Genomic DNA, 24370 nt, shown 5'->3' with positions numbered 1-24370 from the left:
TCCATATATGGTAACAGCCTTTGTTGCAAAATCTTGAGCATTATTTTACTTGCATGGGATATTAAGGCAATAGTGTGATAATTACTGCAGTCCCTGGGATCTCCTTTCTTTGGAATTGGAATGTATATTGAACGCTTCCAGTCTGTGGGCTATTGTTTAAGTTTTCCATATTTGTCATCTGTTCCTGGTGATTTGTTCCAAGTATTTTAAGAGCAGCTTTAACTTCTGGTTCTTCATCATACGGTTCTTCATCATACGGTTCTTCTGTGAATGAAGCTGTCATCCTTGCATCTCTTTTCTAGAGTTCTTCAGTGTATTGCTTCCATCTTCCTTTTATTTTATCTCAATCAGTCAGTGTGTTCACCTGTGTGTTGGTTATTCAACGTCTCTACTCTTGGTTTAAATTTCCCTTTAATTTCTCTAATCTTTTGGAATAGGGTTCTGTGATGCCCCTGTATTTTTATGACTGTAAGTATGGTAAGTGCAGGTTTATTAAGGTATATATGGTAAGTGGATTGAGTTAGAGGGGGGAGTACATGGGTTAGAATGCTGGAGAATGCTGTATGATGATTGGCTGAAGGTATAAATGAGAGGATGACAGTTGGTTCAGGGTTCTGTTTTGTGGGGGAGTTGTTGAGGAGGGCAGTTGGTTGATGAGAGGGATTTTTGGAGGAGTTGGTTGGCAGGTGCTGAGGGAGGCTTGGATTGTATTTGGCTGATATTAGGCAATACATATATGACCAGAAACATAAAGAGTGACACTATATGAAACCATATGCTTGTTAAACATACCTTACATAATCTTGTTATTTCCTGGTGTTATCAAGTAAATACTTTTATTGGTTTACCAAAAGCCTGATCCTTGGCTGGGGATACAAAGACCAGAAGGGAGGCAGGGTAATTACCAAGGCTGGAGGGAAACTGTATCAAATAAATGGTGGCAGGGGTGAAGCGAGATATTGTAACATCGTCAAGTATCCAGAGCAACCCAAGGCTGTATGCTTTATAGACAAAGATACAAGGGGGTTGTGGACAGCAAGGGCACCCAGACACAAAGTAACAAGCCATAAGGAGACTAAGGTGAAGTCTCTAGCAGTATCGTTTACAGGGAGTGACTGGTGGTGCTGCCTAGCAGTGGGATCTTGTGAGATCTGTGCTAGGGTAAGCTAAAGAAAAATAAAAACTACATTTCTCCCTGCTGGTAGCCACGGGCAGGAGTATCACAGGTGGTGCCGGTGGGAGGAACATTACAGGCTCTTGTTCAACCTTTTTTGTTTTCTTCTATTTCTATACAATAACTATTGTAATAGTTCTCTTTGTCCCTATGTACTAGTCGCTGTATTATTTATTGCATTTAGGGTTCTGACTGTTTCTATGGATGTGTGAGTGTGGGACAAAGGTGGTTCCCTTTGTCATGGTCACATCACTACCTGGTTAAGTATAAGGTAGAAGTGGTATCTATCCCCTGCAGGGGCAGGGCACCCAGCAGACTTACAGATCAGCATGGCCTCCCACTATCTTCTGGAGATTTTCCTGCTGATTTGATCAGTGCTCCTATAGGTATCCTAGTTGATCTCTGGAATGTAGAGATGATCCAAGCTATAGATACTGGTAACTGCAAGGATATGTGATGCTTTTAAATGTGTTCAGATGTTCTAAAAGTTTTTAGATGGTTTTAATTGTTTTTAAATATGTTTTTATTTTAAATTGTTATTCTTTTAACCCTCCTCTTCAGATGCACACCTTAATGTGGTGAGGGGGTTTGAGAGTGTTGAAGAAGCTATGCCGTCAGGAGTCTAGACCAAGAGGCTACACTCCTAGCAGGGGCACCCAAGGTGGAATGATCAAAGCTGAAACACCAGACTAAGATGCATCCAAACTCAGAGGAAGGCAATGGTAAGCCCTTCTGAATATCTCTTACCATGAAAACCCTATGAACAGAGTATCCAAAATGCAACACGAGATAGTGCTGGAAGATGAGACCCCCAGGTCAGAAGGCACTCACCAAGCTATTGGGGAAGAACAAAGGACAAGTACAAGTAGTGCTGTGACTAATGACGCAGCTGGGTCAAAGCTGAAAGGAAGCCCAGAGGCTGATGTGCACAGATGAAAAAGCAGAGTCCAGAGTTGTATGACGCACACAATAGGAACATGGAATGTGAGAAGCATGAACCAGAGAAAGTTAGAAATTGTCAAGCAAGAAATGGAACGCATCAACATTACAATACTTGGTGTGAGCGAACTAAAATGGACGGGAATGGGACGTTTCCAATCAGGCAACTACAAAATATTTTATGCAGGAAATGAGAAATTAAGAAGAAATGGGGTTGCTTTAATAGTGAGAAGTGATGTAGCAAGAGCAATTAGGAGCTACAATGCAAGGTCTGAGCGAGTGATATCCATGAGATTAAATGGGAAACCTATCAACATAACCATCATCCAAGTCTATGCTCCGACGGCAAATGCAGAAGAAGAGGAATTGGAGAGATTTTACGGAGAAGTACAGGAAGAAATTGATCACACACCAAAACAAGCATGTGCTAATCATGGGGGATTGGAATGCAAAAATAGGGAACAGAGAAGAATTAGGAATTGTGGGGAAATGGGGCCTAGGAGACAGAAACGAAGCAGGAGAAAGACTTATTGAGTTCTGTGAAGCCAATAATTTGTTTCTTGCAAACACATTTTTTGAACAACCGCAAAGACGACTGTACACGTGGACATCACCAAATGGTCAATATAGGAATCAAATTGATTATATAATTGGTCGGAGAAGTTCCATACTTCCTGCAAAAACAAGACCAGGAGCAGACTGCGGTACAGATCATGAACTGGTCGTATCGAAAATCAGAGTAAAGCTAAAGCAGAACAACAAAGCAATCATAATGCCAAAATACAATTTAAATAACATCCCAGAAGCATATAAAGATCAAATAAGGAACAGGTTTGAGACTTGAAACTTAGTTGATAGAGAACGAGAAGAACTATGGAATTAAGTCAGAGACGTTATTAGAGAAGAATGCAAAAAGACAATACCTCTAGTTAAAAAGAGAGAAAGACCTCAATGGATGACTGAAGAAACTCTTAAAATGGTTAAAGAGAGAAAGAAAGCAAAAGCAAAAGGAGATAGAAACACAGTCAGAACCCTAAATGCAACAATACAGCAACTAGTACATAGAGACAAAGAAAACTATTACAATAGTTATTGTATAGAAATAGAAGAGGACAACAAAAAAGGATGAACAAGAACCCTATTCCAAAAGATTAGAGAAATGAAAGGGAAATTTAAACCAAGAGTAGGGATGTTGAATAATCAACAGGTGAACACACTGACTGACCAAGATGAAATAAAAGGAAAATGGAAGCAATACACTGAAGAACTCTATAAAAGAGATGCCAGGATGACAGATTCATTCACGGAGGAACCGTATGATGAAGAACCAGAAATCTTAGAATGTGAGGTGAAAGCTGCTCTTAAAATTCTTGGAAGAAATCACCAGGAATAGATGGCATATCAATAGAGTTGCTACAAGCTACTGAGACTGAATCAGTCCAAATTTTGACTAAAATCTGTCAAGAAATATGGAAAACTAAATAGTGGCCCGCAGACTGGAAGCGTTCCATATACATCCCAATTCCAAAGAAAGGGGATCCCAGGGAATGCAGTAATTATCGAACTATTGCCTTAATATCCCATGCAAGTACAGTAACGCTCAAGATTCTACAACAAAAGCTCTTGCCATATATGGAGCGAGAAATGCCAGATGTCCAAGATGGATTTAGAAAGGGAAGAGGTACCAGAGATCATATTGCAAACATACATTGGATAGTGGAAAGGACCAAGGAATTTCAGAAGAAAATCACCCTGTGCTTTATAGATTACAGCAAAGCCTTTGACTGTGTAGATCATGAAAAACTATGGAATGCTTTAAAAGAAATGGGGGTGCCACAGCATCTGATTGTCGTGATGCGCAACCTATCCTCTGCACAAGAGGCTACTGTAAGGACAGAATATGGAGAAACTGATTGGTTCCCCATTGGAAAGGGTGTGAGACAGGGGTGTATTTTATCACCCTATTTATTTAATCTGTATGCAGAACATATCATACGGAAAGCAGGATTGGACCAAGATAAGATGAAGGAGGTGTGAAAACTGGAGGGAGAAATATCAGTAATTTAAGATATGCAAACGATACCACATTACTAGCAGAAACCAGTAATGATTTGAAACGAATGCTGATGAAAGTTCAAGAGGAAAGCACAACAGGAGGACTACAGCTGAACGTCAAAAAGACTAAAGTAATGATAGCAGCAGATTTATGCAACTTTACAGTTGACAATGAGGACACTGAACTTGTCAAGGATTATCAATACCTTGGCACAGTCATTAACCAAAATGGAGACAATAGTCAAGAAATTAGAAGAAGGCTAGGACTGGGGAGGGCAGCTGCGAAAGAACTAGAAAAGGTCCTCAAATGTAAAGATGTATCACTGAACACCAAAGTCAGGATCATTCAGACCATGGGATTTCCGATCTCTATGTACGGATGGGAAAGTTGGACAGTGAAAAAACCGGATAAGAGAAAAATAAACTCATTTGAAATGTGGTGTTGGAGAAGAGCTTTGCAGATACCATGGACTGCAAAAAAGACAAATAATTGGGTGTTAGAACAAATTAAACCAGAACTCTCACTAGAAGCTAAAATGATGAAACTGAACTTATCATACTTTGGACACATAATGAGAAGACATGATTCATTAGAAAAGATAATAATGCTTGGAAAAACAGAACGAAGTAGAAAAAGAGGAAGGCCAAACAAGAGATGGATTGATTCCATAAAGGAAGCCACAGACCTGAACTTACAAGATCTGAACAGGGTGGTTCATGACAGATGCTCTTGGAGGTCACTGATTCATAGGGTCGGCATAAGTCGTAGTCGACTTGGAAGCACATAACAACGACGAATATTTTTAACATTTTGATGTCTGCCACCTTGAACTCCTTTGGAGAAAGGGCAGGATACCAATTTAATTTAATTTAATTCAATTTAATTTAACTAATAAATAAAATATTAACACAGTTGCTCCCAGAATCTTCTCCTGGGTATTCTGAGGATTTAAGGGTGATAGAACAAGCAGGATAACATCATCAACTTGGTTGTTTTGTCAGCATTTTTTTTTAAACTATGTTTTTTAAAAAATCACCAAGCAGGAGTTAGTGCTCTTGAGCCCTATCAGCACCAGCTGCAAATCCTGCTTTCTGCAGGGATCGGCTCCACTTGGGAGCTCAGCAGAGCATCAAATAAAATCTCCCTTTGTCAAGGAACAATTAGGACCTCATTTTAAGGCTGCAAAGGTTGATTATAATGAGCTAACCTGGAGGAGAAGCGAATTCAGGCCAGGTCTGAATGGTCTAGGAAAGGATGCAGTTAGCAAACAAGTTAAAGCTTTTAAAAAGCACTCTTGGCCATTGCTGTCACCAGAACATCCAGACAGAGTCTAGATCCAGGAAAACTCCCCAGATGAGAACTTGTTACTAAGGGGTGCCAGAAATCACCTTGGGGGCAGATATGGCCCTAGCCACCCTTGCTATGCTATATATCACGTGCCTTTGGAGCATCTAAAGTACATGTCTTGCCTTCCCATGGCATTTGACATTTCTTCTTCATTGCATAAATGATGACTCAGGAACTACTTATTCTGTTGCTATTCAAGCTTATTCTTGTGTTCTTCCACTATGTAAATGAACAGGATGTATGTAAAAATTCATTTGGAGACCTATGCTCATGATTTATTGCACTGCTAGTACGAACTGTTGATATATCGCACAAGCATGTCAGATATTTCCTAAAGAATTGAATCCTCTGCAGTGATTTTTTTCTTTTTTGTGCATGAAATCCTTTTCAAATAACAACTTAACATAACAAACGTTCTTCAACTAACTTTCCAGAAAGCATACTGAACAACAAGGAGAACAGCTTTGGTCTGCTGACTTACCTCTTTTCGTTTCTGAAGGAGCAGCTCCAGTCTCTCATTGGCTCTTTTACCAATCATTTTGTTCCTCTCAGCTTCATACTGCCTCTGTGTATTATCCTGGTGAATACTCAGGTTTAAGGCAACATTCACAAGAGCAGTCATAAGCTTCATAGCTAGAAAGAATGCACAATAAAAAATGCAAGCTGTTTTAGTCTCTGAAACCAACTAGACATTGCTTGACTTTGCTTGGTTTCCATGCTCTTTCAAAAACACCTCCCTCCGAATAGAATACATAGCTTCTTCCAGTCTCTGCTCAAATTCTTCTTTCAATGTATTATCAAATAAGTAGACGTGGAATCTGTTCAATACCTATATATCTGGTTTTCTTTCGATAAGACTATAGCAGCCATGTTTTAACATTTTAGACAATTATCTTCTAAATTTCAAAACATATGGCTGAATTCATTGTTCGCTATTAAGAAGAAGGAGCAGGTATGCACCATGAGCTCATATGCTCCCTCCTCCCCTTCCTCCATGTGGAACAGAAGAATCTAGAAGCATTCACTATTTAGTGACAAACTACAGTTTGCATCCAAATGTGGGAAGCTTATTTAATTCTGATTTGGGATCCTGGTTTGTAGGCAATGGCAAACTACAGTTTACTGATAAAGTAACAGAATCTTCCAATCTCCTGCTCTTGTATGAAGAGAAAGGAAAGCCTTCCTGTATGAGCCTGAGGCTTATGTTCAATTTGTTCTTTTAAGGAAAAAGTACTTGCATGCCATTAAGTTTTAATTCAACTTGAATCTCCCAGCAGTAATGAACTATAAGGTAAGATATTTGGAAGCATAATGTTCCTGCTATGCATATGAAGCTAAGAGTCTTTTGTAAGTTGCCTTGGAAGGGCATTGCCCTGAAAGGAAGCATGTAAGTACTTTAAATAAATAGACTACTAACATTACCGCTATATGAGTTGGTCATTAGCAATTGTTTTCTACATTCAGTTTAATCCACTTACTTCTATGGGAAAAGAAAATGGCTGCAATCAGGGAAATCACTGACCAGACATTGCCCCACATCTACTAAATATTTACCCTACTGATGGTTATTTTACTGTTCAATATGTAAAAAATAGAAGTTTTTTCTTACTTCGTTTGATGTTGGCAGTGGAGGACATTCTTTGTAAGGATGACACCTCCCACTGAATTGACAGGCAGGGTCCAGAATTCTTTGCCTCCTCTTCCAGGGGGAGGAGTCATCCTGCCCCTCCAGTTCGACTGACAGAGCCAGAACCACTCCTCTGCCCTTTCAACGAAGAACACATTCCTCCCACCCAATGGGCTGGAAAAGTCTACAACGGGAAACGTATGCCCCAGAGGAAATAAACATCCAATCCAACATGAATATGTACAGCAGAAAACATGACAAAACATCCTAAACGTACTAATGATGTGGGACAGAGGCAGAAGCCCTAGTACTACCCCCTCCCAAAACTCAGCAGAGGATCGGAGATATATCAGCAGAGGAAGGAGAGGCGGGGAGAATGTCCTCCACTGCCAACATCAAACAGAAGTTTATGGTAAGAAAAAACTTCAATTTTTACCTGTTGGCAGTGAAGGACATTCTTTGTAAGGATGTATCAGAGCAGTCCCCATGTCCCTGCGTGGGCTTCCTCTGCCCCCCCATTGCTGAATGATCCTCTGGAGAACCTTCCTACCAAATGCCTCATCAGCTGATTTTTCATCTATCTTGTAGTCACAAAAGTGTGCGCCATAGCCCCGGTAGCAGCCCTGCAAATGTCCAAAATAGGGAAATTGCCCTTAAATGCAGCAGAAGCTGCCGCCCCCCTAACTGAGTGCGCCATGAGACCAGTTCCTTGCCCAGTGCAGAATACGCTTGGAAAATTGCTGAGCGCAGCCAGCAAGAAATGGAAGAGGAAGACACCTTCTTTCCCTTAGAGGGTCCCGAAAAGGCCACAAACAGAGATGCAGAACGGCGAAATTCAAAGGTGCGGTCCAAATAGAATCTCAGGGCATGTTTTACATCCAATGAATGCCACTGTCTCTCATGAGAACATGAGGGATTGGGACAAAAGGAGGGAAGGATTACTTCCTGTGATCTGTGGAAAGCCGAACTAACCTTGGGCAAGAAAGATGGATCCAGACGTAGAACCACCTTATTTTGGGAAAATATACACAACTGCGGATCAGCTGACAACACCCCAAGTTCTGAAACCCGCCTAGCAGAGATGGCAGCCACCAGAAAGACCATCTTGTAAGTAAGGGTGTTCAAGGAGCAAGCAGCCATAGGTTCAAAGGGGCCCCCTGTGAGAGCTGTCAGGACCCAGTTTAGGTTCCATGTTGGAAAACAATGTACTACCTGAGGGGAAATAAGCACCACTCTTCTGATGAATCTTTTATAAAGCAGGTGAGATGACAAAGTATTCCCACCCAGACTTGAGAAGATACTACTCAGCACAGCTGCCTGTCTCTTGATGGTACTCACGCTGAGGCCCTTGTCAACCGCAACTTGCAAGAAGGCTAGAAGGTCGGAAACCTCCCGTGACAAGGGATCGACTTGTTCCTTAGAGCACCATGCAAAAAGGCTCTCCAGGTACAACAATACACCCTATTTGTGGATGCCCGTCTGGATGAGAGTAACGTGTCCAAGACTTTGCCTGAGAACCCTAGCTGGGTTAACCAGAGCCTTTCAGCAGCCAGCCTGTCAGGCGGAAGAGCCCCAGGTTGGGATGTACCACGGGCCCCTGAACTAACAGATCTGGAAAGGTTGGCAGAGACCATGGTTCCCAGTCTGACAGATGGAGGTCGGGAAACCACGGTCTTTGAGGCCAGTAAGGGGCTACTAGGACCACTGTTGCCCTGTTCTGGACGACCGTCTGCAGCGTTCGTTGTATCAACCCAAAGGGAGGAAATGCGTAAAGAAGGCCTGGTGGCCAAGGAGACTTGAGCGCATCTGTCCCCCAGGCGGCTGGACAGGAAAGGCAAGACACAAACATTGGTAAATGAGCACTGGCAGATGAGGCAAACAAGTCTGCTTTCGGTGTGCTGAAACATTCCCCAATCATCTTGAACATCTTTGGGTTCAACTGCCACTCCACCTCCCTTATGGCTGTCTGACACAGCCAATCCACTGTAATGTTCTCCAGGCCCACCAGATGTTCGGCCCTCGGAGACTGTAAGTTCTGCTCCACCCAACGAAGGAGGCTGTCAGCCTCGGAGATCAGGGTTGCTGATCTGGTTCCCCCTTGTTTGTTCACATATGCTTTGGCACACACGTTGTCGGTGCAGACCAAAAGGTGGGCACCCCTGACCTCTGATGCCAAGGCCCTCAATGCTAGGCATATCGCCTTTAGCTCTAGAACATTGATGCTGAGCTGAGAGTCCACCTCTGACCATGTTCCCTGCACCACGCCTCGACCCAGATGGGCTCCCCAGCCGTAAAGACTTGCATCCGTGGTGAGCACCAGACATTGAGGCTCCTCCAAGCTCACCCCTTCTGTTAGTATCTGAGGTGCTAACCACCACTTCAACTCTTGTTTCAGGCGGTCTGGAACCTCCAGGAGTAAATGTCGAAGGATCATTATCTGGTCTTGAAATGGCAACAGAAGATATAGAAGGCTGTGTGAGTGGAATTGATCCCAGTGGACAAAGTCAAAGGCTGAGACAAGGAGACCCTGCAGTCTTGCCAAGGACATCAAATCCGTCCGTGGCGAAGACCTTATCTGAATCACTGCTGTGATAATCTTCTTGACCCTTTCTGTAGAGAGAAATTCAGAATGCATTAGTATTGATCTGGACCTCCAGATGAACAATACTTTGGGTTGGGTTCAGAGAGCTTTTTTCCCTGTTCACAATGAACCCCAGACTCTGAAGGCAGGACAGGGTGGTCCCAGTATCCCTTTTTCAGGCATCCTGGGACGGACTTCACACCAGAATGTCATCTAGATAAGGGTAAAGGCGGACTCCTCCTTTCCAGAGAAAGTCCACCAAGGTCACTAAAACTTTTGTGAAAACCCTCAGTGCTGAGGAGAGACTGAAGGGTAATGCCCGGTATTGAAAATGCAGCCCGTCATAGCAGAACTTGAGGAACTGACGATGGTGCTTTTGTATGGGTATGTGAAGGTAAGCCTCGGACAGGTCAATAGAGGACATCCAGTCTCCCCTCTTTAGTGCTGCCACGATAGATCTCAAGAGTCTCCATCTTGAATTGCTTTTTGGCTACCCAGGAATTTAGCCATTTGAGGTCTAGGATAGCCCTAATACAGCCATTTTTCTTCAAGAACAAGAAAAAGATGGAATAGACTCCATATCTCCTCTCCAAAGGAGGGACCTCCTCTATGGCTTGAATGTCGATCAAATGTTTTATGGCCTGGATAGAACTGTTGTGCTTGCCAGGGTCCTGGGAGCGTGGAATGGGGACAAAGAGGTTGTGTAGCCTATAGCTGCCATGGAGCGGGCATCAAACTGGAGAACATTCTGCATGGCATGCACTGCCAGGGCAGAAGTGTGAGATATCTTTTTAAGTATACCCTTAACCAGCTTGGGAACATCCTCACTTAATCCCAACTCTTCTGTCCACATAAACACAACTCTAGAAAACAAGGATGCCATGGCAGAGGCCCTAAAGGCCACTGCGTCTGCCTCAAAGCTAAGCCTCAAAGAGGTCTCTACTCTCTTATCACAAGCGTCGTTGGGTCCTCCTTCAGAAGGGAGGACCACGGACAATGCCAGAGCAGCAACAGGAGGGTCCACTATCGGGACCCGTAACTGTTACATCACCTGATCACCTTCTTTATGACCTTAAAAGTCATTTCCCCCTCATTAGGGTGCACCCATTCCGATTTCCATGACGCATCAAAGGAACATGGGAAGGGAACAAAAATCAGTCTGGCCTGAGTCGAATGAAAAGCTTTCCTAGCTCCCACCAAGTTAGTATCCACTGTCTCCTGTGGAGAAACCTCCTCGGCCGACAGTTGTAGGACCCTACAGGTCTTAACCAACAGTGGCTGGAACACTTCTGAATTAAACAGTCTAGGCTGATTGGAGAATCTCAAATTCTTCCTCTGATAGCTCTCCCTCCTCCTGGATGGTTGTATGATTATCAACCTCAGGATCAGAAACCCCTTCCTCAGCAGCTGTGTGTTGTGCAGGAGGGGTGAGAATGAGCTACCACTGTTGCTTTAGTAGCTGACGTAGAAGCCAGTATATAGTTATTTGTCTGTGAATTGGTCAGTGTTGCCCCCTCCTGTCTATACCTTTTGGGTGAAGGGGCCCCAGAGGGTGGACTGTGTGAAGAGGAAGGAGATCTCACAGAACTGTTAGAAGAAGAAGAAGCTATGTAGAATCTCCTTCTCTTGTGATGCTTAGAGCAGGTTTTGTGTCTGTGTTTGGACCTGTGCCTCTCTTTGTTTGCAGTCCTTTGGTGTTCAGAAATGCCAGCTGCCCTCAAGGAGCCCTGGATCTCAAAGGATATGCAGGAGCGCATCCAGGAGAGAAACCTAGGGAAATCCCTCTCAGCAGGAAGGGCAAGTGGTGGCAAGTGTGGGAGAGAAGCGCTGGCTGCCTCACTAAGTCCACTGAGTGGGGGGGGGAATTACAGAGAGCTGATTCACCACACTGGGGAGGGATATGCTAGAATCAGAAATTTCCCCCTCCCTATGGCCACATTGTTGGCACGTAGCAGAACTGACTGGAGCAGACATGGTACAGGCCCCAGTTTCCCCAGTGACCAATCACAGATTGATAAGTGTAGGATTGGGGGAAAATGAGCACGCTCCACTCAGGAATAATGAGGGAGTCTGCCCCTAGCACTTTGATTACTAAACAAACAGAAGAAGTTTGAAGCCAGGAACTCCAATTACCAAGGCAGTTTGCCCAATCACCCCTGAATGCAGGTGGCAGGTAGGCAGATATTTCTGCCTCAGGCCCTAACAGTAGATCAAAAATACCAAACGCAATACATAAACAAACACACACACACACGCAACCAAGGGGAAAAGGGAAGAAGGAAACAAACTCGCAACAGGCAAAGAAAGTCTAAAGAAGTTTAGATGACTGTAAGACCCTACTGTTCACGACCGCAGGCAGGGTCGAACTGGAGGGGCAGGACGACTCCTCTCCCTGGAAGAGGCGGCAAAAAATTCTGGACCCTGCCTGTCAATCCAGTGGGAGGTGTCATCCTTATGAAAAATGTCCTCCATTGCCAAGAGGTAAAAGTAAGTTCCCAGTTTTGCTTACACTGTATCATCAAATCTAGGACATGCCTATAAGAATAAATTCTGGCTCACTTTTATGGCTCCCATTGAGTTCTATGAGGGGAAAACAGGACAAAGCCCCAAGATACTAAGTTCAGCAGGCTTAGTACCCACCCCAGTAGGATCCCTAAGTACATCCTTTTACTTTTTCCTGAAATAAGTGAAAGGCTGCCATTCATTCCCATGAAGATGATAAGAACAAATACATAGGATACTAATTTTACTAGAATGAAAACTTGCATGCGATCTACCTGTATAGGTTATATAAACAGCAATTACTTATATCAGGGATGGGAAACCTTTTTGCCCTAGTAGTCCAAATTTCTAATTCCCCCCACCCTACAGTCCAACTGTGACAGGTGAACAATCACCTGACAGCATGATTGATTGACACACTGATGAAGCAGCTCCCAGCAGGTTTGAACTGTACACTCATCAGCTGATGAGCAAAGGGCTCAATTCTGCTCTCTGCAGAGGTCTGCTTTGCTAGCGTGTTCCCCACACTGGCAAAGCAGCATCCAGCAGGACTGAACCCCATCATCCACCCATCAGCTGATACCACCCAGTGATGACAGTTGACTGACAGATAGGCATGGTTTGGGGGGACTACCTTTTTGGGCCAAACTGAATCTCCTGGCAGGCCAAGATTGGCCCGCAGGCTGGATATTCCCCACCTTTGACTTACAAGGATACATTCAGCCTTCAATATATTAAAACAAGATGGTGACATTACATGATTTAGAAAGCATTCCCTTTAAGATGTACCTACCAGCAAGAGTACTGGTATGCCTGAAAGCTCGGACCTGTGAATCTGACAAACCAGTCAGAAGTGAGATCACTGTGTCCATCATATATTCATCATAAATGATGCTGTATTGACACTGTCGTATTAGAACTCCTATGAATTCACAAAAATTTGATCGAAATTTTTTCCACTGTGGCCCAGGCATTGTAAGTGGATAATCGCCACTGTCCTGAAGAAACACAAAATGCACATACTATATTTAACACATGTTCAGCTTTCAGCAATATTATCTTTTACCTAAAACATGGCATTTTTACTACAGAGGACAGCTGAAATTTCATTTAATTAATCTACGTGTCCAAGGATATTTTGTGCTGATGAATATATTAAAATGCAGAATAAAGCTGGTGAGAATCCAACTATGAGATTTATTTTATACTCATACACACACATAGGCTTGTATGGAAAGGTGGGGTAGGAATTTTTAAAATTACACAGACAAATGCAGCTGGGTTCCACTGCTCACATTATTATCCTTATTTAAATTTATATCCTGCCCTTCCTCCCAAAGGAGCCCAGGGCAACAGTCGTATCTGCTGAGCAGAGGTGGTGAACATGAACCATTTTTAAGTTCAATTAAGTCACAGATCATGCACTGACTGAAATTCTGACTTTCTGTCCTCAAAGAGTTTATCATCTAATGGTGTTTGTATGGTTTCTAAGAACTCAGATATTTTCATTTTAAATGCCAGACAATAGCTTTGAAGATACCACAACTGTGCTGTGACTGGCATCAGATAGGTCCTCCTATATTTTAAACTAGTATACTGAGTTATCTGGAAGAAACCAATTTTAACGGAAGAGATTACATTTGACCCACATTATAACAAGACTATTAAAAGAAATGTTTCTGGATTTGGAAACTTGAAACAGGTTGGGCTTAAAAGTGGTTTACATTTTGATGTTGCAACAGACAATAGAGCACCCCAGAAACCTATACAGGCGTGTTCCACTTTATGGGTATCTTTTGCTTTACAACTCTATATTTCCCACACCGCCTATATTTGCTCATTTTCTGTTGGAAGCAACACTAATTATTAGCTCAAGCAGTAGTTTTTGATCTAGTATTTAATAATGATAATCCCTCTAATCTAGGAAGAGGCAACGCCTATGTTAATCTGCAGTTTAACATGCAAGTAACAAGGATGATGTTACTATTAGAACCTGCAATGAGTCCTGAACCAGAAATTTGAATCTGTATGTGCCACTGCTCAGCTCTAGCTGAAGGAAGGAGACAAGTCAGCTGTATTAAGTAAGGAGGTCTTATTAGCAAAACAGAATGGTTTATGTGATACTCCTCAATCTCTGTTCAAGCTTCCAAATAAACCTTGCACATTGGTCTGAGCAACAAGGGGACTCTGATCTGGGTCTAATGGACACCTTCTCTTGCATTTGGTGCTGTACCTTTGTTCTGCAGCTAAGAGGACTCTTAATATAGTAGAGATTCTCTGTTACAGGGATGGGAAACCTGTGGCTGTTTTTCAACTCCAACTCCCATCAGCCCCAGTCAAATGTCCAATGGGCAAGGATGATGGGAGTTGTAGCCCAACAATATCTGGAGGATCTGAAGTTCCCCATCCCTGCTCTACCAGGCACATCGCCAGCCAAATATATCTTCTTTTGAGTTTTACACTGACTAATTGTAATGACTGTGGAATTTAGAGGAATGAAAAGGCAGATAAAAAGCAAAGTTTTATTCCAGTTCAGCAAAAGTACATCTAAAAAGTAGAGACTGACCAGATCCAGGTTCTCTTGGATGAGACAGATTTTCTGAATCCATTTTAGTGAAATTTGAGGCCAGGTTCTGGCATAAAAACAGCCTTGGTTGTCCTGTGACCTCTATTGAGAGAATGATGGGGGAGAGCAACCCTATTGATACTCCTTGGCTTCTCAGTGGCTTTTGATACCAAAATGGTATCCTCTGGAGCAGCTATCTGAGTTGGCATCAGTGGAACTGCCTTGAGGTGGTTCTGCTCTTACCTGGATGACCACTTCCAGAAGGTGGTGCTGGAAAATTTATGCTTGATCGTATGGCAGTTTTGTTTTGGGGCTCCACAAGGCTCTCTCTTATCCCCCATGCTGTTCAACATCTACATGAAACCTCTGATTGTCATTCAGAGATATGGAGTGCATTGTCATCAATAAGCAGATGATAAGCAACAGTATCTCCTTGTCTTTGGAACTAGGTAAGACTATGGGGTAGATGGGGTCTAACAAACTAAAGCCCAATCCAGACAAGGCAGATGCACTGTTAGTAAGAGATTCTACAGTACAGATGAGTGAGATTCAACCTCTTGCAGAGGGATTCACTCTGAAAGACCAGGTATGTAGCTTGGGATGCTGCTCTTTGATCCATCATTACTATTAGAGGGTCAACTAGCCTCAGTGGTATACTTAGGCTGGTATCCCAGCTGCAACCCTGTTTTCAGGCAGATAACCGGGCTGCAGTGATCCATGCTCTAGTCACCTCCTGTTTGGATTACTGTAATGCATTGTATGTGGAGATGCCTTTGAAGAGTACCTTCAGTTGGTGCAAAATATGGCAGCAAGCGTGTTAATTTATTTCTGGACCCAATTCAAGGTGCTGGTTTTGCCCTGTAAAGCCCTACAAAGTGTGGCAACTCAGTACTTAACAGAGCGCCTCTCCCTATATTTACTGACCTGTACCCTAAGTCATTTACCGAAACTCCTCTCTGTGTGCTCTCTCAATCTGGAGCTTGGAGAGTAGCCACAAGAGAGACCATTTATTATTAGAATAAAGCTCTCTGTTCTGGAGAACTCCCAGCACACTTTTACCTAAAGATTAAAACATTTCTGAATATTTAATACTATACCTCATCAAATTCTTCAGTCATTTTCCTGATGATTTCTGCATTTTGCATGTTCCTAAACATTTCAATCCGTACAGTGCCTGTAATAAAATGAATAAGCATAATTTTGTGTTTTACTCCACTTAAAGATTTTACTACAACACATCTTGACAATTTTGAACCACCCATTAAAGACCATTATGGCAAATGAGGAACCATATTAGATTCCATTCCGCTGCTTTTGTTCAGAAGCCAACAATAAAACTTGAATACTATAGAACAGATTAGTGGAGTTTTCCACTAATAGAACAATAAGAGAGGAATGGCTTTTCTTCTCTCCTAAGAACATTGAAACTTATGAAACAGCTTATGAAGTCTGGTTATATCCAGATTAGACTACTACAACGGGCTCTACGCAGGCTTGCCTTTAAAAAAGTTTCAGTTGGTACAGACTCCAACAGCCCAGATGCTTGGGGGTGTGTGTGTGAGTAATCAGAGAATGTAATATCTATATCAGGGACTGACTACCTGATGTGTTCATTGGTGCCCCTGGGCTGGGGGCTCAGACTGAGCTTTCATTTTTAAAGTCTCTAGCCCTATGAGAAAGATACATTATGAAACAAAATGTGCAGTACATTTCTTTTCTAAGCAATTTCTGTGAAATGAGGCAGCCTGGCTACTCCCGGCTGTCAGTGTTTTTAGCCAGCAAGTGAAGTAAGAGTTGTGACTGATAAGCAAATTGTTTGGACACCAGGTGACAGGAATTTTCCCCAGGTAGCGGCTCCCCTTTGCAGCCTTATCGCCTCCATCTACGCAGCTGTGGTTCTACACTTCCAGGCATTTCGATCTGGACATTCTCCCCCACCTGTGGGCGTGTACTGACGGCTCTTCTCACATGACTTATCTGCACAGCAGCTGCACACCACCTCTCCTACTACGTATTTAACAGTGCATTTGGGACTGTACATTCTCCCCCACCTGTGGGCGTGTACTGAAGCGTGTGCTGGCGGTACATTCTCCCCCATCTGTGGGCGTGTAATGAAGTGTGTGTTGATTGTACATTCTCCCCCACCTGTGGGCCTGTACATGATGGCAGATCAGCAGCCAGAGGCAGCTCATGCTACAGGGCCACAACAACCGGGTGCAGCTCCAGTGCCTCACAGGTCTACTAAGCACAAGCAACACAGACTACATTCCAAGGCTGTCGCTAAAACCAAACACTTATCTAGCCACACCACTACCAAGAGAGCTCGATATGTGTCTGTCCCAGCTTCAGAGGCTGCTGGCCAACAGAGATTAACAGCCCTGTTTCATTCACCTACTGGATAGTCTGATGACGTATTTAAAGGCTTTCCTACCAGTGGGATATCCCTCTCAACCCATTTTATCAACAACAACTCATATGTCTCTCCAGTCCGAGGAGCCCCCTGCAGCTGTGTCTCCACAAAGGCAACCATTGACTTCTGCATTGGGTTTGCAGTTGTCTCCTGAGTTTCTCTTGCAGTTGAATGACATATTGAGCCTCTTATCGCAAGACCAGTCGCGGTCCCAGACGATTCCATTGCTTCAGCAAAGTGATCAACGACATTCCGGTGTTCCGGCTCATTGTGGCTGCAGTGATGTATTCCCTCCATCCTCGCCTAACCCATTCTGTGTCGCCAGAGGCAGGGTTGGAGATGAGAATTCCGGTTTGGAGGATCCATCGTATTCTCTTCAAGCCAAGGGAGATGAGTGGAGCGATGATGCAGAACTCGAGGAGGATGCGTCCTGTCCCCTGTTTGATACGGCCAACTATCTTCCCCTCGCTCGTAGAGTTCTGGACACGTTAGGTCTTCAGATTTCACAACCTGACTCTACCACTCCTCCAGTGAAGGGGGCCAAGGTCCTCAAATCTCCCAAATCGATAGATCACTACCTTCCTGTGCCAGACCCCATTGACAAACTGGCCAAGGAAAAATTGGATCACCCGCTGCAGGCACGCCAATTCTCTATTATTGCTAAACGACTCTATGCATTGGCCCCGGAGTTCATGAATCGCCTGAACGTCCCGGGAGTAGACGAGCCGGTCTCTAGTTTGGTTTCAAGGTCCCTCCTGCCAAAACAGGGGAACTCACAGCTAAAGGACCCTTTTGAACACCGCATGGACTACGCTCTGCGTAAAAATCATGCAGCTACTGCCTTTACTATTCAGGCATCTGCTGCAGCTTCCATCTTTTCGAGGGTGTCTATGATGTGGCTGGACAAACTCTTGAAGGAGCCTAATCCTGATCCAGTAAAGCTCAGGAAGGGCCTGGTAAAGTTGCATAAGACTGCAGCATTTGTGGCTGATGCCACCTTAGATGCAACTCAGCTGGGAGTGCGGGCCCTAGCCACACAGGTGGTTGCTCAGTGTACACTTTGGCTCAGGCACTGGGATGCTGATTCTACAGCCAGGGTCAACTTGTTGAGGGTACCTTTTTCTGGGTCATTACTTTTCAGAGAGGAAGCCCTCAAAGCGGTCTTGGTGGACCCCAAGGATAGTCAAAAGCCAGTATTGGCCACATCCAAGAGGGATGATCGTAGGCCGTTCAGATGCTTCACTCCATACCGCTCCTTTCAGCTCTTTCAAGGCACGTGTCCTGCGGGACGGGGCCACGATTATCAATCTACCGAATTCCATTCCTCCAGGGGATCCTGGAACAAACAACGTTTTCAAGGCAGAGTCCAGAACCGGGGAAGTCAAGGGGCCTCAACTTCATCATATGGCAGGGGAGCTCGTCAGCGCAGACAGTACTGATGCTTTACCTGTCGGGGACAGATTGCTTCTGTTTGCAAGTCACTGGCTAAGTCTGACACAGGTCGCTTGGGTCAGAGATCTCTTTGCTCACGGTTACGAACTGGAGTTTTGGGTGACCCCTCCAGACAGATTCCTTCCCTCCCTTCTTCCCAGAGCTCAAGACAGGCGCTGGATCATGCGGGAGGCCATAGTTCATCTTCTCGACATAGCTGCAATAGAACCAGTACTATCGGCGGAGAGGTCGGAAGGGGTTTACTCTCTAATATTGGCAGTTCCAAAGCGAGATCTCTCATGGAGGGCGGTGTTAGACCTCAAGTTCGTCAACCATTTCATGAGGTATCGACGATTCAAAATGGAGTCCTGGCGTCAATTATAGAGACCTTACACGAAGGGGATTTTCTGGCTTCCATACATCTGAAAGAGGCTTACCTCCACGTGCCTATCTGCCCTGCTCACAGACGTTTCCTGCGATTTGCCTTCGGCCCCCATCACTTTCAATATTGGGCAATGCCTTTCGGACTCTCGTCGGCTCCGAGAGTCTTCACCAAAGTGTTGCTCACCCTGGTGGCTTACCTCCGCCTCCAAGGTGTCCATATTTATCCTTATTTGGACGATCTGCTGATTCATGCTGGATCCAGGGACCTGGCCCGTTTTCACATTCACCGTACCCTCAAGGTTCTGCGCACCCACGGTTGGCTTGTCAACCTCAACAAAAGTCAGCTTCAACTGACTCAGCGACTGCAGCATCTGGTATTAGACACTACTGATATTAGGCACCACACAGGCCATGGCTTTTTTTTCACCAGATTGGATTGCAGCCATCAGAGAGATGGCACTGGCCCTAGCATGTCATTCGAGCAAGGACATAATGATTCTGGCAAGAGCTCTGGGGATGTTTGTCTCGACCATCCACATCGTACCATGGGCTCAGCATCACACCCTACCCCTATAGTGGGCCTTACTGCCTTTCCAGCAGGACATTGCCATGTCTAACCACAGGTCAATCCACCTGGATCCGACACTGCGTGTGTCTTTCTGTTGGTGGGTGACAGTCCCAAACTTCAGCAAGGACACTCCGTTCCTAGAACCCGACAGAATGGTGATAACAACAGATGCCAGTCTGTCCGGATGGGGCCCCCACTGCAATTTCCAGTTTGTTCAGGGTGTCTGGTCCAGTGTGGAAGCAAGTCAGAACTTCCAACTGGCTGGAACTCAGAGCAGTCCATGTGGCCCTCCGACATTTTCAACCGATGTTCCTTTTGGACCATGTATTGATTCGAACAGACAATACCTGTGTGAAATCACATCTGAACAGGCAAGGAGGAACCAGATCACAGTTCCTCCAGATGGAAGTGTCTCAAATCTTCGACTGGGCCGAAATACATCTAATTTCATTGAGGGCAGAACATCTCAGTGGTGTTTTAAACGTTACGGCTGACTGGCTCAGCAGACAACAGGTGATTCCCAGGAGAATGGAAGCTTCACCCTATGGTGTTCGACCTTCTCCAACAGCAGTTTGGCATCCTCTCATTAGACCAGTTTGCATCCAGTCACAATTGCCAGCTACCTCGCTACTTCTCCAGGTATCTGGATGCCAACGCGGAATCTGTGGATGCACTATTGACTCCATGGCCGGATGGCCTCCTATATGCCTTTCCTCCAATACCGTTACTGGGCAGGACCTTGAGGAACTTATGACACGAAAGGGCCCGTCTGGTCCTGATAGCCCCCGTACTGGCCTCGCCGCCCGTGGTTCTTGGACCTGGTCTCTCTTTCAGTGACGGATCCTTGGAGGTTGCCAGTCAGGCCAGATCTTCTGTCTCAGAGTCTGATATGGCATCCGGATCCCGAATGGTTCAGTCTGACAGCATGGCGTTTGAATGGGGACACTTGATCCATTCAGGGCTTTCCTTGGAGGTTGTGGATACAATCCTCACATCTAGAAAGCAGTCAACACCTCACATCTATCAGAGCGCTTGGTTTACCTTCTCTCAATGGTGTGAGTCCCAGAATTTCCAACCTTCTCAGGCTACTGTGCAACAGGTGCTGCAGTTTCTACATAGAGGTCTGAAGATGGGACTTAAAGCAAACACCTTGAGTCACCACGCCGCCACCATATCCTCTATTCTCTCCATTACATCTCCTAGTGTTCCTATGGGCTCACACCCACTCATCAAGCGATTTTTGAAGGGAGCTGCCCTACTATCGCCAGCAGTTCGTCACCATTTTCCTTCGTGGAGTTTATCAAAGGTCCTGCAAGCCCTGCAGCATCCTCCCTTTGAGCTCCTTCGATCTGTACCATTATGACTTCTGTCCTTCAAGGTCCTGTTCCTGGTGGCGGTCCCCTCGGCGAGAAGAGTTTCAGAGTTGGGGGCACTGTCCTCGGCCCGCCATCTCTGTATTTTCCATAAGGACTCAGTGGTATTGCATCTAGATCCTTCCTTCTGTCCCAAGGTCAGTTCAGCATTCCACTGTAACCAGGACATTGTTCTTCCCTCATTCTGTCCAAACCCCATCCATCCACTGGAAAAAGCTTGGCACTCGCTAGATGTCCAGAGGGCCCTCAAGACCTACCTGTCTCGAACCCAGGACATACGATTAACGATTCACTGTTTGTATCCTTTCACCCACGTACTCTGGGGGAAAAGGTGGCCAGTTCTACTTTATCTTGTTGGTTGCGTGCCTGCATTGCATTAGCCTATGAGTCGCTTCAGCTGCCAGTGCCTAGTAAGGTAACAGTGCACTCGACTCGGTCAGCAGCCACTATGGCTGCTTTCGCAACCAACACACCTCTTGCAGAGATCTGCAGAGCAGATGTATGGTCTACTCCAGATTCCTTTATAAGGTATTACAAGATAGACAGTTACACTTCTGCCGATGCCTCTTTTGGGAGGTGTGTTCTGCAACAGGTTCTTTCTGACAAGTAATCAGTGGTGGTCCCTCCCTATTGGGGGCTGCTTTGGTACATCTCACATGATGGCAGGCTACCTGGGGAAAATGGACCATTGGTCTCACCTGAAGGGTGATTTTCCCAGGTATCCTGCCATCATGGCCCTCCCTGTTGGAGGATATCTGGGTATCTTGTACCACCTTTCAAATTATTACTGTTAAGAGTTGTATTGTTTTGCACTGTCTAGTTAAGTCAAGACCTTTATAGATCTGTTACATTAATTGTAGTCCTGTTTTATTATTATGGACACTGTGTATATTCTCCTTGCTGGTAGGCCCGTGGGCCTTTTATACTTCTCAGATATACCACTTTGGACTTGTCACAAATGAACTGGAGTGGGAGGGACTTGATGCCCCAGGTCTTGACTTCAGTGCATTCTTGCCTTCGGATGCTAGATGGCGCTAGTAACCCACATGATGGCAGGCTACCTGGGAAAATCACCCTTCAGGTGAGACCAATGGTCCATTCTTGGAGTTCTAAAGAGCTGCAGTTTTCTGCTCCCCTTTAGTGCACTTTTCCTGCTTCTGACTTCCCCCCCTAATAGTCCTAGGAATCTCTGGAGTTTGTGCTTCTTTTTTCATAGCAACCAGGATGCATCTTCCTTTGGCGGGGTTGTCTGAAATTAGATACTCCCTAGAAGTTATTTTCTGCCAATACTACTACACTATAAGTGTGGGTGGATATTAAAGGACCCCTTCCCCAAATGGCAAATGCAAAATGTGGACACTTTGCAAAGAAGCTTAGGCATCTCTCATGCTGTGCAGGACATAAAGCCAGGCACTCATTAAGAATTCACTGTATGGTTTAACTTATGATAGATTTATTTCATTCCCTTTCCTAATTGATGCTTTATAAATGAAATGTAATAATTAATTATCCTCAACATGGAATTCACCTTTTTCACAGCTGCTGCATATTGGATTAGCATCTTCATTGAGCTATCTGTTATAGCCCCAATTTCTCATTCCTGGTCAATCACCACCAGTTCAGACCCCATAAGCGCGTATGTGAAATTAGGATTTTTTGTCCTGTATGCATTCCTTTACACTTGCATAATTGTATTTGCCATTTTTCTGCCCATTCATTCAGTTTGGAGAGATCCTTTTGGTACTCCTCACAATCATTTTTGTTCTTACCGCCTTGAACAATTTGGTGTCATCAACAAACTTGGCTACTTCACTGCTCACCCCTAATTCTTGATCATTAATAAGTTTTAAAAAAAAAGTCCCAAATGCTGATCCTTGGGGGACTCCACTCTATGTTCCTTCATTTATTCCTACAGTCTGCTTCCTCCACCTTAACCAGTCAGTGAACTGTGGTGTTTTTTCTTGTATATGTTGAATTTGATTACACTACTAGTCACTGTTTCCATTTGGTTCAACAACACTTATATCTCACACAAAGTCCTGGGTGTCACTTGATTTAAGTCCAGGGTCACTGCCCCTCTGTTCACTTTCACAAACAACTGTTCTAGGGCACAGTCATTGAGGTGACTGGAACATGCATGTACCAAGTCTATGTGAGAATAACTGAAGTAACACATCACTACAGCATTTCCTCTTTGGATGCTTCCTTGATTTCACTTTCCATCTCAAGATCACCCTATGCATTTTGGTCTAGAGAACAGCAGCATGTCGCCAGTACGAAATTACTCTTGGGGTCCGGTATCACCACCTACAGAAATCCTGTGGAGGAGTCTGCCCCTTTTGGGATTTCTAGCTTGTTGGACTTTGTGTCCTGTTTCACATACAGGGCAACACCCCATCCAGTATGCCCTTTACTATTTTTCCTATAGAGTTTGTATCCAGAGATAACTGTGCCCCAATGGTTCTCTCCATGACACCAGGTTTCCACTATATTTATGCTGTCCTCTAAGTCCAAGCACTCCATCTTGCCCATCTTGGCTTGGAAGCTTCTAGCATTAGTATATTATAATAATCAAATATTTTCACTCTCATCCCTAGGGTGATTTGTTCTAAACCAGATGTTCCTCGGCTTCTGTTAGTTTTCTCCAACTCTGCCAATTTTACTACAGAGCCTACAGCCTGATCCTATCCTGGTTCAAAAAGAGCCTGTCCCTTTTTGTACAGACCTGGCTTGTCCCAAAACATTCCCCAGTATCTAACAAATTCATCATCAGTGTCTCATCCACACAGCTGTGGCTATCTACCTGACCCTGCGTGTAGAACTGGTGGCATTTCAGAGAAAGCTACACAGAAGATCCTGGCTTTCAACCTCCTACCTAAAATTTGCACCCAGGAACTCTGAACTACATTTCCCCACATCATTGGTGCCAACATGAGCCATGACCACTGACTCTTAACAGCACTATCTAGATGACACGTGACTTCTGAAACTGAGCAAAACACCGTGAAGAAAATTGGAGGTGATACTTGCACTTACTGAGGTTTCTGTGAGCAAAATGTCAAATTTGAAAATTAATCTCCTTTTGAGATATGGGGACTCACATTACTGACAATTTTACAAAAAGGCCACCGTTAGGATTTTCCCACCTTAGAAGAAGATACTTAAATCAAACTCTGTGGGATTTATCTTTCTCTCCATTGGGTAGGGAAATGGTAAAAAAATAATGGCACTGGTGATACTGAAATTAAGGGCCTTATAGAGGGATCACACTTAGCAAAAAACACAATTCTTTTTCTATCTTTACTTGTTTGCTGCTCATTCTATATTTGGTGGAAAGTAGTTAACAATTATATAAAAATGATGTCCAGACTATGGTGAATTAAACTTTTTTCGGTTGAAGCTGATATCATTT

The 24370-nt window shown here is 44.3% G+C and overlaps 1 protein-coding gene across 2 annotated transcripts in view; it reads right to left on the bottom strand.

Annotated features, from left to right (window-relative positions):
- The window catches only part of STAG1 (STAG1 cohesin complex component), a 261776-nt gene that overhangs the window by 86456 nt on the left and 150950 nt on the right, over positions 1-24370 (bottom strand). For both annotated transcript variants that reach the window (XM_061636505.1, XM_061636504.1), the window contains exons 6-8: positions 15890-15966; positions 13020-13224; positions 5998-6149 (exon numbers count right to left, since the gene is read on the bottom strand). In XM_061636505.1, the coding sequence (XP_061492489.1) occupies positions 5998-6149; positions 13020-13224; positions 15890-15966 (434 nt within the window). The remainder of the gene's footprint in view (positions 1-5997; positions 6150-13019; positions 13225-15889; positions 15967-24370) is intronic.

This window comes from Rhineura floridana, chromosome 7, assembly GCF_030035675.1.
Source record: "Rhineura floridana isolate rRhiFlo1 chromosome 7, rRhiFlo1.hap2, whole genome shotgun sequence".
In the NCBI taxonomy this organism is placed as follows: domain Eukaryota; kingdom Metazoa; phylum Chordata; class Lepidosauria; order Squamata; family Rhineuridae; genus Rhineura; species Rhineura floridana.
Note: the sequence above shows the minus strand (reverse complement) of the source record. Positions and strands in the feature narration are given on the sequence as shown.